General features: G+C 39.6%; 1 protein-coding gene across 6 annotated transcripts in view; it reads right to left on the bottom strand.

Moving 5' to 3' along the window:
- The window catches only part of ATG4C (autophagy related 4C cysteine peptidase), a 34,807-nt gene that overhangs the window by 10,491 nt on the left and 8,422 nt on the right, over nucleotides 1-15,894 (bottom strand). For 3 of the 6 annotated variants that reach the window (XM_027651498.1, XM_027651497.1, XM_027651499.1), the window contains 6 exons: nucleotides 14,762-14,832; nucleotides 13,720-13,856; nucleotides 10,517-10,595; nucleotides 9,778-9,854; nucleotides 6,283-6,402; nucleotides 2,544-3,850 (listed from right to left, as the gene is read on the bottom strand). In XM_027651498.1, coding sequence (XP_027507299.1) covers nucleotides 3,680-3,850; nucleotides 6,283-6,402; nucleotides 9,778-9,854; nucleotides 10,517-10,595; nucleotides 13,720-13,856; nucleotides 14,762-14,832 — 655 coding nt within the window. In that variant the 3' untranslated portion in view covers nucleotides 2,544-3,679. Of the gene's footprint in view, nucleotides 1-2,543; nucleotides 3,851-6,282; nucleotides 6,403-9,777; nucleotides 9,855-10,516; nucleotides 10,596-13,719; nucleotides 13,857-14,761; nucleotides 14,833-15,894 lie in introns of those variants that run through there. The other 3 variants (XM_027651501.1, XM_027651500.1, XM_027651502.1) reach the window with 1 other exon arrangement.

Here is a 15,894-nt window from a genome sequence, read left to right on the forward strand (position 1 = left end):
TTCCATTTCATGAGTCAGCATGGGGCAAAACCAGCCCTTCAGTCTCTCCTTTCCAAGAGCCATCCCTTGTGCCCCATGGAGTCAGAGCAGTGCACTGGGCTTCTCCCCCAGTCTCCAGCCCAGTCTCAGGCTCCGTGTTGGAAAATCGTCAGGAATGAGCTGCTGCCTTTGGTGAGGGTTTACAGGGTCTCTCTTTTTAAAGGGTTTGGCTGGAGATGGGAGTGGCTGCAGAGCCAACGGGACAGGGAGGTGATGGCAGGTTTTTCCCCACCGAGAAGCTGCAGAGCCAGGTCACACATGGAGAGGTCCTTCACCCTACACCACGAGGGCAACCTGAGCTCCCAGGACAGACACCACCACCCTCCCTGTCAGCTCTGGAAGTGTGAGGGGGTTTGGGCACTGCTTAGGTAGAGCCAAGGCAAAGTGAACCCTGAGGTCTCTCCTTAGTTTGAAAAATGAGGCCAATACCCTTGCTAGAAGTCTCGGGTAGTTATTGAGAGTCCTGAGGTTGTGTCAAGCTGTATGTTTGATACAATAAGCACACAAAGAAATGCTCCTTCTAAGGAAAAAGGCAGAAAAGAATAAAAGAAAAGGTTGTTGGGTGATGAAAAGCTCAGACTTTGCATCTCCCACCCTGGTTCCATCAGGCAGGTGAGTAATCAGCCCATGATTTGTGGAAGTCCTTTAAGAAAAGAGGCCACTGCTGGGTGTGTGAGTAACTAATGCTCATTTGGTTTGTGTTTGAAGGCAGCAGCAGCAACAGTGATGACACAAATTAATTGCTTGGTTTTCAGGAGCTAATGCAGACGAGGTAAAGAGAATTACTCCACGATTAACATAGTTTCCAATTAAAGTCCCCTGTAGTTACCCTAAAACATTAATTTCTAGTAACTTGGTAATTTAACTTCTGTCACCGTTATACACAAGTGTACCAGGGCATCTTGTGGGCTTGTCTGTACTTCACCCCTGCACAAAAATCATGAAGAAAACCCCTGAAAATAGCCATTAATTTTTAACAATTACTTGTAGCAGGCTTCACATAAAACCCACTGTGTTTTTTATCCTTTGTGGTAAACTAAAGGATTTGCTTTATTTTTAATTTAAATTTAGATTTAAATTTAATAAGATTTAAGAATTTAAAAATAAGATTTAAATTTATATTTAAATTTTAATTAAAGGACCAAAACCCAGCTGCTGTTCTAGCACTGCTATTTTTCTTGTCCCTAGTCAAAAATGGGGAAAAAATTCCACTATTTAAATAAGTTCAGCAAAGGTATTTCAACCATTACATTTCTTTATCAAGTTGCCAAAAGCCTGGGACAATTGAAACTTCTATTTCACCCCTCCAGGGAAGCTTGCTATTGGGATGGAAGAACTACATTTCTCTTTTTAACAATTCCATATTACAGCTTTTATACTTCCATTTGAGCGTTTTCATTATAATTCCAGACCCAAGGTCATTCCTGCAGACACAACTAGCTTAGGTGGGTCTGTGCATGTGGGATTATTTTAAGGTACCTAAATTCAAGTGGAGTTGTGGAAGAAGGGAAATTCCTCCTTCAGTTCCCATCTGAACTAAAGCTCCTGTTCTGCAGTGGGATGGGTGGTCCACGAGGTACCTGGAAGTGCACAGCACACAGAGAGGTACAAAGATTCCTGGATATGGAACATTTTCTCCAACTCCTCTCCCCCTCAGAGCACATCCATTACATATTTGTAAACTGCAGTGCTTCCCTCCCTCCCTCCTTCCCTCTTCAGCTGTACAGTAACAGAGCCACACAGCTCTGAGTTAAATCTTCCTTAAATCCATCCCTGTAGGCTCCTGATGGTTCTCCCTCTTCTTCTGTGCACTCTAATCATTTAATGCCTTCCTGGTGGAAAGGGAAGCAGAAAGGAGAGCATCAGTGACACCAGATTACACCAATTATCCCCCCCTGCTCTGTGACAGAAGCTTTTAATGATGCAGCATACGATTGCTTTGCTTTTTTAAAATGTGAAAGCAAAGTACAACTTCATGTCTAATTTCCTAGCCACTGTCACCCAAAGGAACCACTCAGAGGGTTTGCATTGTTTTTGCTAAAGCTACATTACCTTGTGTTCCACTAACCAGGAATTTCCTCCTTTTAGTTCTCACTGACATTCACAATTCTCCTCATTTTGACATCTAAATTCCATAAATACGTTGTTTACTCCCTCTTCTGGGCTATTAATGAAAAATATTAAGATCGAGCCAAATATCCTCACACACAGCTTAGAAAAAGTAATATTATTCTAATTATTAGTAGGATTCAGCAGTGCAGAGGTTACTAATTTAGACAAATGTTATGTGGGTTTTTTTAATCTTGAAAACAAGTGAACACAATCTCATTTTGGCTTTTTGGAGTATTAATTAACACTGCTAATGCACACACAGATACAGACCTGATTTAGTTCTGCCTGAAATCATAAAAGGTGCTTTAATGAACACATGTGATGCTTATTATTTGAATCAGCAACACTTGTGCCTCTGTGTCTGAACAGCACTTAGAACAGGTAACATTTGGTTTACAACACAACAATAAAATCTGCCTTTATTGCAAATAAACAGAGTATTCACACCTTACAATATTGTTTTAGATGCAGGATTATACTCACTCTTAGAGGATCTAATATTAATATAAAAGGCACATGCACTTCATGTTTCCACACCTTTTTTATTTCCTAAGCAGCGTTAATATGTCTCTTAAATATTGCATTTACTTTGTTAAAACATTAAACTATTTCTGTACATTTGTTTGCAATCTGAGAACACACACCATCAAGTAATCATTTGTACAGTAACAACACATATCAAAACAAAAAAATCATAATCACAGCCCAGAATTTCTCACATCCACCCCCCTTTGCTTTGATTTAAAAGCTGCACTAGTAGGAGAAGCCTCACCATTATGGTAGTTGAAACAGGAAACAAACACTGCTCTCCTCTAATAATTGTCTGGAGCTGCTTTGATTGGTTGCAGTTAATATTAATAGTATAACCTTTAAAAATTGTGGGGAAAGGTAATACTTTATCTTCTCTCCTCATATTAAGGCTCCAAAGCAAGCTTAATGAGAAACCATTAGAAAATCATACTGCTAAATAGTACCTTAACTCACAATTCAGCCTATATAATTATGTCAGGATTGCAGCTGACAGTGACTCCTGAACCATCAGCCTCACCTTTCCTGCGTGGAGCTGCGCAGGATGCGTCAGGATGGCAGCAGGAACTCCTGCTGGGGCAACACAGGGGAGACTTGGAGCCCTCCCACAGGATACAACTCCACTTCTGCTTACAAACAGGAATAACATGGTCTCCAAAACTCTGGATATGCATCCAAAACCCACCAGGACTTGTCCTGGACTGAAAGACATGAGGGCCACAGGGTGGGATTTAGGGAATTGCCAAGGTTTTTAAAAGGGGAAGCCCAGGCTCACCTCAGCACACCTCATTCTGAGCAAAGAGTGAGCAAAACTAATCAGTACATACATTAGTAAACGACATTTTAAAGACAGTTAACATATAAAACATTATCATCTTTATGAAAATAGACCAATTTGACCCAAGCTTGCCTTTCTGGGGGAGGAGGACATGTACATTTTTATCTTTTAAAAGGCAAGTGCTCTCCTGGACAGCTGCCGATAATCTTGTGGAAAATGTCCTTAAAGCAAGACAAACTCCTCTGTACTAAATCTTTTTAATCTCTTCTTTTCATCCTCAGAGAAAAGGTCATTTTCTTCATGGAGTGGACTAGAAGCAAAGTCATAGTCTTTAGAATGACCCTTGACAAAAGTAAACAAGGGATATTTCTCCTTGGATGAAGATTTCAGCATCTACAATGTAAAACACAACCCCCAAAAAATGTTAAATGAGGAAATTCAGTAAGTAGTGATATTTCTCTGATGATGACTGTAAAGTAAAAAATGCATTGGTTGGTTATCTTTATTATCTCATTAAAACAGAAGCATTGCACCATCTAAACATCTCCTCCTCCTATTAGACAAACATTTACTTCCATTTCTTCTTCAGGCCTAACCCTGTATTTTGTTCCTCACAGATCACCTGTACCTGCTGTTTGACTCAGTGCAAGAAAGATAAAGATAAAAAAGATAAAAGATAGAAGATAAAACCCTCCACAAAATAGTTAATGGCCACAAGACTCTCCTCAAGCACAGGTATGAATTCTGCAGCAACCAAGCACCTTGGGGAGGTGTTTTTATTGTAGGATCAGCACATACAATAATCAATGTTTTTATTCAAAGTTCAAACACATACCCCCATGTAAATAAGCCAGTCAGGAGCATGTGGCTCAAACCAGATTCATGACAGTCACAGGCTGAGGGAACCAGGATGCCCAAAATCTACATTTATAAAGAAGAAAACTGAGCATGGAGAAAGCAGGTGGTGGTGAATGATAAATACTGAAACAGACCAGCAAAACACCTTTAATAGCAGATAAAAACCAAATACTAAAAGACAACTCAGCCTTTCAGGGTGTTTTGTCCACTGATTTATTTTTTAATTTGTTTTAATTTTTCTTACCTGCTTTAAAGAACAGCCCAGTGCTGCAGTGACACGCAGAACTACATCACCCTAGAGATACACCTGAGTGGAACTAAAAATCACTGCACATGATTTCATGAGAATAACCCATCTAAAACAGTAAAAAATCTCCTACAAAGATCTTCAAAACTATTTATAAAATGGCAGTCAGGGATTGAGTGGATATTTTAAAAAAAAGAATTAAAAAAATGAATCAGAATAAAATCCTTCATTTTTACTGTGATCTGAAGTTTATTTTATTCTTGTCTATTTTAACTGAATTTAGCTGTTGTAATGTTTGGAAGAGTACACTCATCCCAAAGCTTCATCCCAGTGCCCAATCCACCACGGCACCTTCAATGATGGTCCCTCCAAACAAGGGTAGAAACACACCTGTGGTTCCACTGCCTTGTCTGTGCTCAGCTTTCCATGAAACTTCCTTTTCCACAGGAAGTAACGTCTCTCCATGTGCTACGGGAGGTGATGAAACACTAAGCACAGAACATGAATTGGGCAGGGAAACGCCCAAACAAGAGCTGAGGGGACCAGGTTCAGATTCCTGGAACTGTCACCAAGCCACATCTCACCAGAGAGCACAGAGAATCTGAAACTCTGAAGAACTTGCAGAAATCATCACAGTGGTATCTAAAGAAGTTTATTGATAAACATGAATATTTTTAGTACTCCAGTGTTAGACTGTCACTGTTGTCACCATAACAATTAATTCTGAACTGAATCCTCCATCAGTCCAGTTCCTGGCAAAACCTCTCATTTGTGCTAAGAACCTGAGTAGATGCAGCTGTATAACAATCCCAAGGAGTTATTCACTTCTACTTCTTTAAATCTATTTTCTACCTCTCTGGGTAAGAACCAAAGAAACAACTTCAGCATAAATCAATACCTAGATTATAAACACTATTAAGATTAAAAAAATGCCTTTTTGGCTCTAGTACTAATACCAGTTAATGGGACATTCCAAATGCTGTGCAAACATTAATTCCTTGTGCTGCTGTGATAACTGCTGTGGTTGATATTGTGCCCATCTTCTGCTGCTGCATCCTTTTCATAGACTAGTTTTAAAATCACCACAGTTTTTTGCTGCCGCAGCTCAGAAAACAAATGAATGATGCTGCATTTCAATCCCTCACATAGTGTAATAATCAAGGAGGAAAAAAGTTAATTACATTTGGACTTAAATTAACCTATATCAGTGTTTTTCCAGAATCAGACAGGTTTGTTGGGTGACCCCTGCTCCACAGACCTCAAACTATGTTTCCAAACCATCCCCACACCGCCCTTAAATGCCATCAGAAACAGCACTTGAGCTAACCAGGAATAATACACAATTTGGGCTGGATCGAATACTGCCATTTCCAACCCAATCCCTCCCGAGGAACGGGCTGCCTCCTCAGATCCCTCCCGGGCTGGGGCATCCCTCCTCGGCAGGGTTGGCTCGGGAACATTCCCACTTCACGAGTGCCACCTCGTGGGCCCCTCCTGCCGCGGTTCCAGCAGCAGCAGCTCCCATGGAAACCCCCAGCTCTGCCCAGCTTTTACATGTGGTAAAATCAGAGCAAATGAAAAACAATCCACATTTCTGGATAAAAGCAGCAATAAATATCACAAAAAGAATTACGTCTACTTAGAAGAGAGAAACTGATTCTCTTCCCTTCCCCACACACCATTGTGGCTGAGGAAGTGATTCGGGAACCCGGACACCTACCTTGGTGATTTCTTCAGAAGCCTTCTCAAAGTCCTGCACAGTCCTACAGTAAAATCCTATTGTGCAGCTCGGATCCATTTTTTTGAATGACATCTTTTTGGGAGAAGGACAATGGAATGACTGCAAGTTTCAAGATTAAAAAACATGAAATACATGGTTACAGTTGAGAATGGCACAGACCAATGCATTTACTTTCCCCTTTCCAACAGCTTAACATCCAAGTCCCTGCATCACCTGAATTAAATCCCAGCACACACTTTTGAAGTCATTTCTTCCACCCCCCAAACATTCAAGTAATTCCACTCTTCCCCAGACACATAAAACCTCCTGCTGTTTACGCTGCATTCCCCAAACTTGCTCACGCCACCAGGTTAGTTTGGAATCTGTCAAAGGTCTGCTGCTCCCAGCAATACTTTATGAATATTCCCAAGGCAGAGGAGGTGAGTGCTCTTCTGCAAATTGAATTTGTAACAGCTTTTGCACTATCTTACTGCTTTACTACCACCGCCCAGTGCCCCTTTCCCTCCCCCAGCCTCTATAAAAGAGACATAATGGAATAAACCAACCTCATGCATTTTCCTTTAGTAAATGAAATGGGTTCAGAAACCCACAAAACCCACAAAAGCAAAACCATATTACAATGATCCACAAGTAGGGAAAAGCCAAACAACATGCCCTGCTTTACAAATGGGTTTTGCCTAACGTGAAATCTCTTTCCATGACAGATGATGCTTTGACAGTGCTGGGAACTATCAGCAGCCATGCTGTAAGAAAAAACAAACAGACACAAAACCCCCTTCCCCATTCTGCTCCTCATTCAGTTTATCAGATAAAAAAATCAGTCTATCCCTGATTCTGTGGGTGTTTATTACAGGAGCTGTAGTTTTGGTGAAGCTCATTGTCCAATGACTGAAATTATTTCATCACCTGCCTCTCAGAGGTAACCAGTCCCCTTTATTCTGCCTCTAATCCCACCACCCTTCCTCCATCAAATCCCCTGGTCCAGCTTCTCCACAACACACGGATCCTGCCAGGCTCAAACGCTGAGTCTGGGTTCCAGGAACTTCCCCTGGTGACCAATATTCTCCAGGGAAGACTCTGTGCTGTTCCCTTTCCCATTCCCAGGGAAGCTGTGCGTGCTCAGGGCTGCTCTGGCAGAGCTGGATGGCACAGGACCGGGACAGGTCTGAACAAGTAGGACAGAGCGAGGCAGGGAGCTCTGACCAGCACTGCTGGGTTCCCTCCCTAAAGGAGAACTAACAACTGCTACAATCTAATTGGGATACAGCACCAGCATCACACTGTCTGCGTATTAGAAACCCGTTTGATCCCTTTTTATGCCCACCAGAAGAGTCACCCTAGAGAAGACAGCACTGGTTACTGAATCCGAGTGTATCTGTAACAGCTTTACACAACAAAATATATTCCTTTTTCCTTGTGCTTACAAACCGAAAAGATATTTCTGCTAAACCTCTGCTAAAAAAATACATGCAAAGATAATTGGTACAATTTGTACAACACTGATTTTAGCCACTGTTTTTTCTCCCCATTGTTCAAATTTTCTGTACCTAAATTGTATCTTTAATATTAATTCCCGAGTCATCAAATGCATAAATCAAACCTTGCCTCACACATCCCATTCCAGCAACAGCCCTGTCCCTACAGTCAGGCTGCACTGTCAAGGCAGGAGGTTTAATGCTACACAAATCACTGCACAACAAAGAGAAGTGGGGAGGCTTTTTTTTTCCCACTCCTCCAAACAAATGGATGCTGGAAGCCAATACAGAGTGGATTGATTTCCAACTTATTCTGGACAATTTGTCAATTTTGAAAATACTCCCTACAGATAAATCTAACAAGCAACTATCCACACTAAGAAAGCAATTTCTGTTTACTTTTGACATTTCTGGACAAAGATATAATACTATTAAATGCACCAAGCATTAAATTGCAATCTATTTCCCGTCTGCAGGAAGCATTAGGATGCGACCAAGCCCTGTTGGCAGCTCGCATACCTTCAAAATACAGTTTAAAACCTTATTATTATTATTTGGAAGTTCATATTAATGCCCGTCTGCAGCACAATCTGGAGGATGAGTCATGGCAACAGAGACCAAAAATTTTTTGTATTTTTTGTAGCTTGGCCACTGAGTTACAGCATGACCTTAAGGAAGTCACTTCAGCTCTGCTGCTTTTGTGCTATTCCCACCTTTTGTCTGGTTTCCTAATTAAACTGTAAAACCTTCAGAGAGGTACTGTAGTAAAACAGTTATTAGCATAAAGGGCCAAGGATCTGGGTTATCATCTCTGGCTGCTGCCACAGGGAAACAGGTAGAGCTGGGACTCACCAGCTTTTCCTCCAAACACCTCAGCAGGGTAAATCTAACAGCAGCTCTAAATATAACCAAACTTTCTGGCCAGGATATTTCCTAATACATTTTGCTGCTGTGTTCATTTGCTTAATTCAGAATATTCTCATTTTCTAGAGAATCTTACACTTCTATATTATGCAACATGCTAATTAAAGCATTTTGTTAAGCGTAAGTAATGAAAAATATGTAGTGTTTGCTTTAAGTCGGCCCTAGGACTTGAATTAGCCCTGTGTAAGTCCTTTCAGACATCTATCTATAGATAGATGGGTGTATATATATAAAAGTACTTTTCCAAAACACTATTTGATGGTATTGTGTTTAAGGCATTAAGGTATTACGATCATGCATATTCCTCTTCCTTATTTAATGCACTGTGTTATTTCTGAAGCCGTGTTTCCCCATTTAGGAGTTATTTCACTTCCCAGAACACGATGGCTTGAGGAGCAACTACTAACATCCAGATCCAGCTCTGCTCTGGAGCAGCTGCTGCTGTCTGAGCACAGACTGCTCCTACACTGAATCCAGAGCTGCTGGAATTGCCTGTGGAAGTTGGACACCAGACCAAGGAGGGTTTGTGTGGACGGCACTGAGGATTTCTGCTGTGAGTACTGGGGCTATTGAACACTTACTTGTAACTGATAATGTTTTCCCAGGGTACTTGTAAATTGAGTTCTCTAATAATCTCCTTTAGCTCTATCTACTTCCAGGTTCCTAGTATTGAATACCACAGTGATTCTCTCCATGATGCTGATTGCAATTTGAATTGAAAAAAAAAATAAATAAAATGACCAAAAAGGCAAACTAACAAACTCCAAATTTAAATAGGTTTAAGATCTACAAATATGATGTAAAATTACTTAAATGAAGTGATCATCTATTTTTGAGATTCTCTGATCATTAAAAAGAAAACAGATGAAGATTAATGATGTAAAAATTAAAACCCCATACTGAGATTTAACCTCTGGTCATTTTTGTTGATTATAGGCCTATAAAGAAGGGCAGGACATTGATAAATAACATGTAACTGTAAAACCATAAAGCTGCAGCTAGCTAGAACATCTCTAAATAATTAGTGTTTGATTCATATGGGAAGAAAACAGTGCCAGGTCTATATCCACAGTACCTCAAGAGGGAAATCCTTTATGCTGACATCTACAAAAGATTGGCAGTAATGAGGATCCATGTAAATCAAACTGTCATCTACAAGGACAAAACAGAAGACAAGTAATTCAAAAAACACCTTATTATTACACTGCTTACAATCCAATTTCTATGCAGAACAGCTGGAAAAAAAGCCAGCAAGTAACTGCTTGCCAGGCTGATACTCATTGACTGAAGCATTGGTTTTTGCAGGACAGATTAACTTTTGCATAATCAAATATGCTTGTATAAGCAGAATTTTTATAAAGTGATGAAACTGTCATTTAATTTTTGGTGATAAAATTACTTTTACAAACACACAATTATATTCTGGAGTTTGCGTATGAAAAATGTATCGCGCTGCTTCATCCTGACAGGGAGAATATATTGCTTGTCATTTAGGCATCAACTAACACCACTTAAAGCAGGGAAGAGCAAATAGGTAAATAAGAACTGCCAGGCAGGAACAGCAAATGCTCCTCAAGTTTGGTGAAACAGATAAATTATGCCTTGTTTATGCAACAACGGAAATTAAATGTACATTTTAGAGAATCCAATTACTCTGTGGGGTAAATGACAAATGGCTGGACTTGGGGAGATGTGATGAATTAATAAGGTACTCATTTTGCTATTTTAATCATGCTATTTCCAACTGGTTTGATATTAACTTCCTAACTCAGAGAAAAAACTATTGAAGAGACATAACACATTAAAACACTAACCTTGGAATCCAGCAAAGTAATACGACTGCTTGGGTCTGCCACCAATAATTCCAACACAGTACTCCAGGCTCAAAATTCCCTACAAGAAGAAGATTAAATCTTTAGGACAGTGTTAAACAGAGTAAGTGTTAAACAGAGTAAGTATTAAACTGAAATATTTGCTCTTTACTTGTTTTAGGCAATTAATTTTTTTTTTTTTTTAAAGACTGACTCCATGACTTTCTGGGGCTTGACTAAAGTGAAAACACATACTAGATATTCCAGAGAAAGTCCTCCCTTTCCATGAGATGCCCACACATTGAGAGAATAGGCAGTATTATTTTTGGGGAGGAGATAAAACATAATGTTGTACAAATTGAGCACAACTTGCTTAGTCAAAATATACCCAAGTATTGAGATTTACAGCTTTCATAAACATTTACATTCTGGGGCCCTGGGGACTCCTCTTTTTGCATTCAAGTGGACAAGTCTGGCCTGAGTATCAACTTCTACATCAAATGCCAGTTGGAGCAAGACTAATTACAAGATCCAGCTCTAAAAACAGCCGCTCAAAATCCAGGGAGGAGAGACAAACACACAAAAGACAGGCCCCATAAATCTCTCCGGATGTTGCCTGTGAGGGCAGAGGAACCAGAACCATCTGCAGTAGCACCTCTGGGAAAGGGACAATACAAATACACCTAATTTAAAGGGGTGAAATACAGGAATTGTTTTAGTCTGGAGATGAAAAGAAAGGAATAGACTCCTCCACCCATGGCAAAACCAGGAGCCACTAAGGACCAAAAGGGCTGGGGTCTCAACCATGGGCTACAGTATTTCTGCTCATCCAGGCTGAGAAGGGTTGGGATCAACTGAGCAGACTTATTACTTAATAAAATGCTGATTTTATGCATATACTTGCTAGTGCTGGGGAGAAGGATTTACCTGTAGACAATAGTTTTGCCAAGCTGAGAACATTTCTACACTTTAACTGACCAAAATTCCTCTATCCCCACAAGCTCTGGATGCAGGCACGGGCAACAGAATCCAAGGAAAACACCCCTGGTCGTTTTTCTATCACAAAGAATGGATGAAGGGACAGGATAGCGGACTTTCCTCCCTCTCCCTTCAAATAATCCTACTCTTCTCACTTTCATGAGGTTCATCAGAATTGTTGTGACTCTTCAGTCTTGGCTTAGCACAGTTCTCCATCAGTTATCTCACATTCTCCATCAGTTATCCTACTAACTCCAGCAGGAGCTGCGTGTTGCCAACACTGAGCACTTAGGAAAGCTGAGCCCAACTGTCCCCATGCCAGTGAAGCCCACAACTATTAAATACTCTGAAAACTGGACAGCCTTTAGATGTCCATAAATCACAGTGGGTTGGTTTCTTGTGGCACCGGCAAGTGTTGGGTCCAAAAACTTGGATGATGGCCCAAACTGGGAACATAATCCAGAAGACTGTCAGCTGAGGCACAGGAGATCTTCATTAACTGGCAGACATACCTCGATCCTCTCCTCTAAGAGATCAACCATTCAAAGTAAAACCATCACATTATCATTGTCTAAGTGGGGAACATTTCTCTCAACAAAAAGATTGTTATTTTTATATTATGAACACCAAGGCTTCTCAAGATGAAATTTGCCCTGCTTAGACAATGATAAAGTCACTTAAAAACCTCATCTGAGATGCTACAGAGTCAAATTCGGGACGGTTTATATGGGTTAAAAGAGTGATGCTTATTTAAAATACAAATGAGAAGCTTTCTTAGAAAATTTATTTAAAATACGAATGAGAAGGTTTCCTTAGAAAATGCTCCTTGAGGGCTGAGAATCACAGAACATTCAGGCAGATCAGAGGCAAAGGCTCGAACAGCCAAGGAGACACATCCTTTGCCAGTGGAACAGAGAGGAGCAAAGCTAGCCAGAGTAATGGATAACTGCTTCATCTATGGGAAGCTTCTTGTAAAAGTGAATTATAAAAAATTTATCAATTTTCATCCATAAATATAAAATCCTTTGTAGAAATTACCTCTCGTGCTACATTCTAAAAATCTGCATTTTTAACTTAAATTCAGACTCCAAGAAATTCAGTCACTTCTTGTGACCAGTCAAGGCAGAGACTGGAGTGACTAATTCATGCAATTGAAAGCCCTCTTATCACAGCCTCCATCAGCTTGCAAAGGGCAGGAAAAGGTCTGGAAAGTGACAGCAGGAATCACACAGTGAACCAGCTGTACTGGCTAAAACTAAAACTTTTCCAAAACCAACTGCCTGAAAATACAAGGAAAATAATCAGAAAAGAATAACAATTTAAGTTCATCACTTAAAAGGCTCCACTCGTCTGTCTTCCCATGCCAGTAAAAACCAAATGTTTTCCTGAAATTTTACAGTGAAGAGACAGTCACAAAAAATAATGTTACAGACTCAGCTTTTGTTCTTGCTACCACATTGTGGCAGTTTAAAAACGAAAACAAGAATTTAAAGATAGATAAAAAGCAGCACAGAAAATGAAATAAAAGCAGCAGGGCTAAGAGAACAAGATCTTCCCTAAGAGAAACAAGAGGCAGGACTGCAGCACATCCTCAGGCGTCAGCAGAACCCCTGTTGGAAAAAGAAAGGACAGCCCAGACCTTCTGCTTTCTCCTTGAGTTTTACTTGTTTCCAGTTCATTTTTATTTGTGGTAACTGTTTGCTGCTCCTGGATTGCTGCCCTCAAACATTCATTGAGATAGTGAGAAAATATTTGAACAGTGACTAGAGATATCAAGTAACTCCATCCCCTCTCTTCAGGGGAAGAAAAAGACATAAGAAAACGTGAAGAACAGACAAGTAACAACTAAACCATTTGATATTTAAGAAGCAGACTAAGGGCTTGAGTATATTTATATTTTAAAACACTGCCTGATCCTTAGTTACATATGCTATTAGAGTCATGCTATATTAAATTACCATTTGTAATTTGAGCCACTGCATTAATGTCTTTCCAGGCAGCGCTGCAGGAGCAGGACAGTTATCACTGCTTTACCAAGGGACATCATGTGCTCTGCAATTATGTCTGATCTTGTAATAGGGAAATTTAAAATCTGTAAAGTCAAACTTTACAACCTTCAACTGTAAAATCCCCACCACACGTTTAATGGGGAGAATTACCATCGTGGAGCTGCTTTTCATATCCCCTTGTGCTACTCTTTGAAAAATGATTGAACTCTCATTTCATACCTTTACAAACTCCAAGTAGTCCGTGTTTGTTCTCTCTCCACCGAGTCTCACAGGAACTAATATAATTACAGCTTTTGTGCCTGCTTTTCCAGAATCCATGAAAGAACATTGTCTGTCAATGACATCGGAGCTGTAGACTGAAAGGAGACACATGAAAATACTCAAATTTCAAATACAACCTCCAGTTTTAGAGACATACCTAGAACAAGGCATCACAAAGTCTGACAAAATAAAACTGCAGCCCTTCCAAATCTTCCTGTGCTCCTGAAACACAACCCTGGCTGAGTCTGATCAAAACGAGTGTTATATCTCCTCATTTTCAGCAGTATTTTGTAGAATGGTCATTGCTGCTGCTAAGTTACATTGCCAAGGAAATGCAGAAGGGTAGGTTAGGAGGAAGCCAATAAATACTTATTCACTGCATATAAACCTCTAAAAGGAATAATTAAAACTTGAAAGCCTACAACTAACAGAAACATCTGCATGTTAAAGAAAAAAAGGCAATAACTGATTTTAATCAATACTCAAGTTCACTGCCTAAAGTTAACACAACACAGTCATTGAAAATGAGGGTAAAAACTTAATGTCGTGTTATTGCTTATTCTCCAAAAACTGAGAGAGATGGAAAAATCATCCCAGGACAAAGAAGGGAAAAATTAATAGAATTTTAAGTTTCACTGTCTTTGTAAGTCAGGTGAGACTGGTTTGATTGAACAGTGTATGCTTAAACATACATTCCCCAGGGATGTGGGTCCTGTCTGCCCTGTCCCGGGCTCAGTTCTGACATAACTAAACTTGTGGCAGCTGAACTTGGGTCCTGAAGGAACACACTGTGCTTGGATTTGAGACTGTAAGATACCAAACAAGGAAGATACAAAGAGAATCTCCATATATCAAGAACCCCTTTGTCTACATAATCTCAATTTTGTGGACCCATTTTATAATTTTAATTTTCCTTCAGAGTTCTATTGTTAAGTACTTACTGAAAGGCACAAAAAGCATCTAAAATGTTTGCAAAAATCCACAAAATCACAACATTTACCTGTACAGTCCTGAGCAACATAGACTGTTACTCCTTGCAGCTCAGGGTCTTTTGCTTCTTCAACAGCTTTTCTAAGTAGAAACACAAACTATTTAATTAATCTCTCATTTAAAAAAATAAACAGCAAATAAACATAATATCTTTTTTTTAGAAAGAGGTTGGGTTTAATTGTTTGGTAAAGGGTTTTTTGGTTTGTTTTTTTTGTAGGGGGGTGTTGTTTTGTTTAATTCAAGATACCTTCCCTTCCTGATAAATACAGGTAGAGGGTGGGGTTTTCTATTTGTTTTTAAACACTGGATACCAAGTTCCAGTGTATATGGCAACATGATTTACCCAAGCAAAGATGACAATGAAACAATGAAAACCACAAAAAAAGGCCCCAAACCCCACATTAACTTAGAATGGAATTCCTATTCACTACCTTATTTCTTTCTGCTTATAGCAACTTTTTGTCATGTATATTGATGATAAAGGCTAAGCTTGTTGACAAAAATACTATTTTCATCTCTTTATTTGACCTCACTTCATGTAACCAGCCACAAATTAGCACCTGGTGTCTATGGAAATAAAGACTAGACACAAAAAGCTGTAGGGTTTCATCAAAACTTTGAAAAATAGAATTACAATATTAGGCTCTCCTCAGGAGAATAAGTGTAATGGGCCTAAAAGCTAAAAGAAAATATATGTTGACAGTCAGAACCATGGCCATCAATCAAGGACAACATTTGTAAAGAAATGAAACTTCAAAATACAAGATGAGCCTTTGACTTCAACATACACTTGCATTAAATGGTCACTATCCCTTTATTTCACACTATATTTTGAGGAATCTTTTAATACAGTCGTTCCCAAGTTATGAGGGAGCTGTACATTGATAGTGCTGCTGTAAGAGAGAAAGATCCAGGAAAGGAAACCTTTGCAGGGCTGGAAAACCACTGGGGTTGTGGTGAGTGTAATTCTGCACCAAATCCCTCTCTGCTCCCATTAGGGAAATAGAGAATTTCATAGGTAATTTATTAAAGCAAGCAAAAAGAATTCTGACAGCTCCCATCACCAGAAAAAAGCAGAATAAAACACATTAATAGTGTTAAACTCCTACACCCCTGTATGAATCTGCAGGCATGACACATATA

This window comes from Corapipo altera, unplaced genomic scaffold, assembly GCF_003945725.1.
Source record: "Corapipo altera isolate COAL_440 unplaced genomic scaffold, ASM394572v1 57, whole genome shotgun sequence".
NCBI classification, from domain to species: Eukaryota; Metazoa; Chordata; class Aves; order Passeriformes; family Pipridae; genus Corapipo; species Corapipo altera.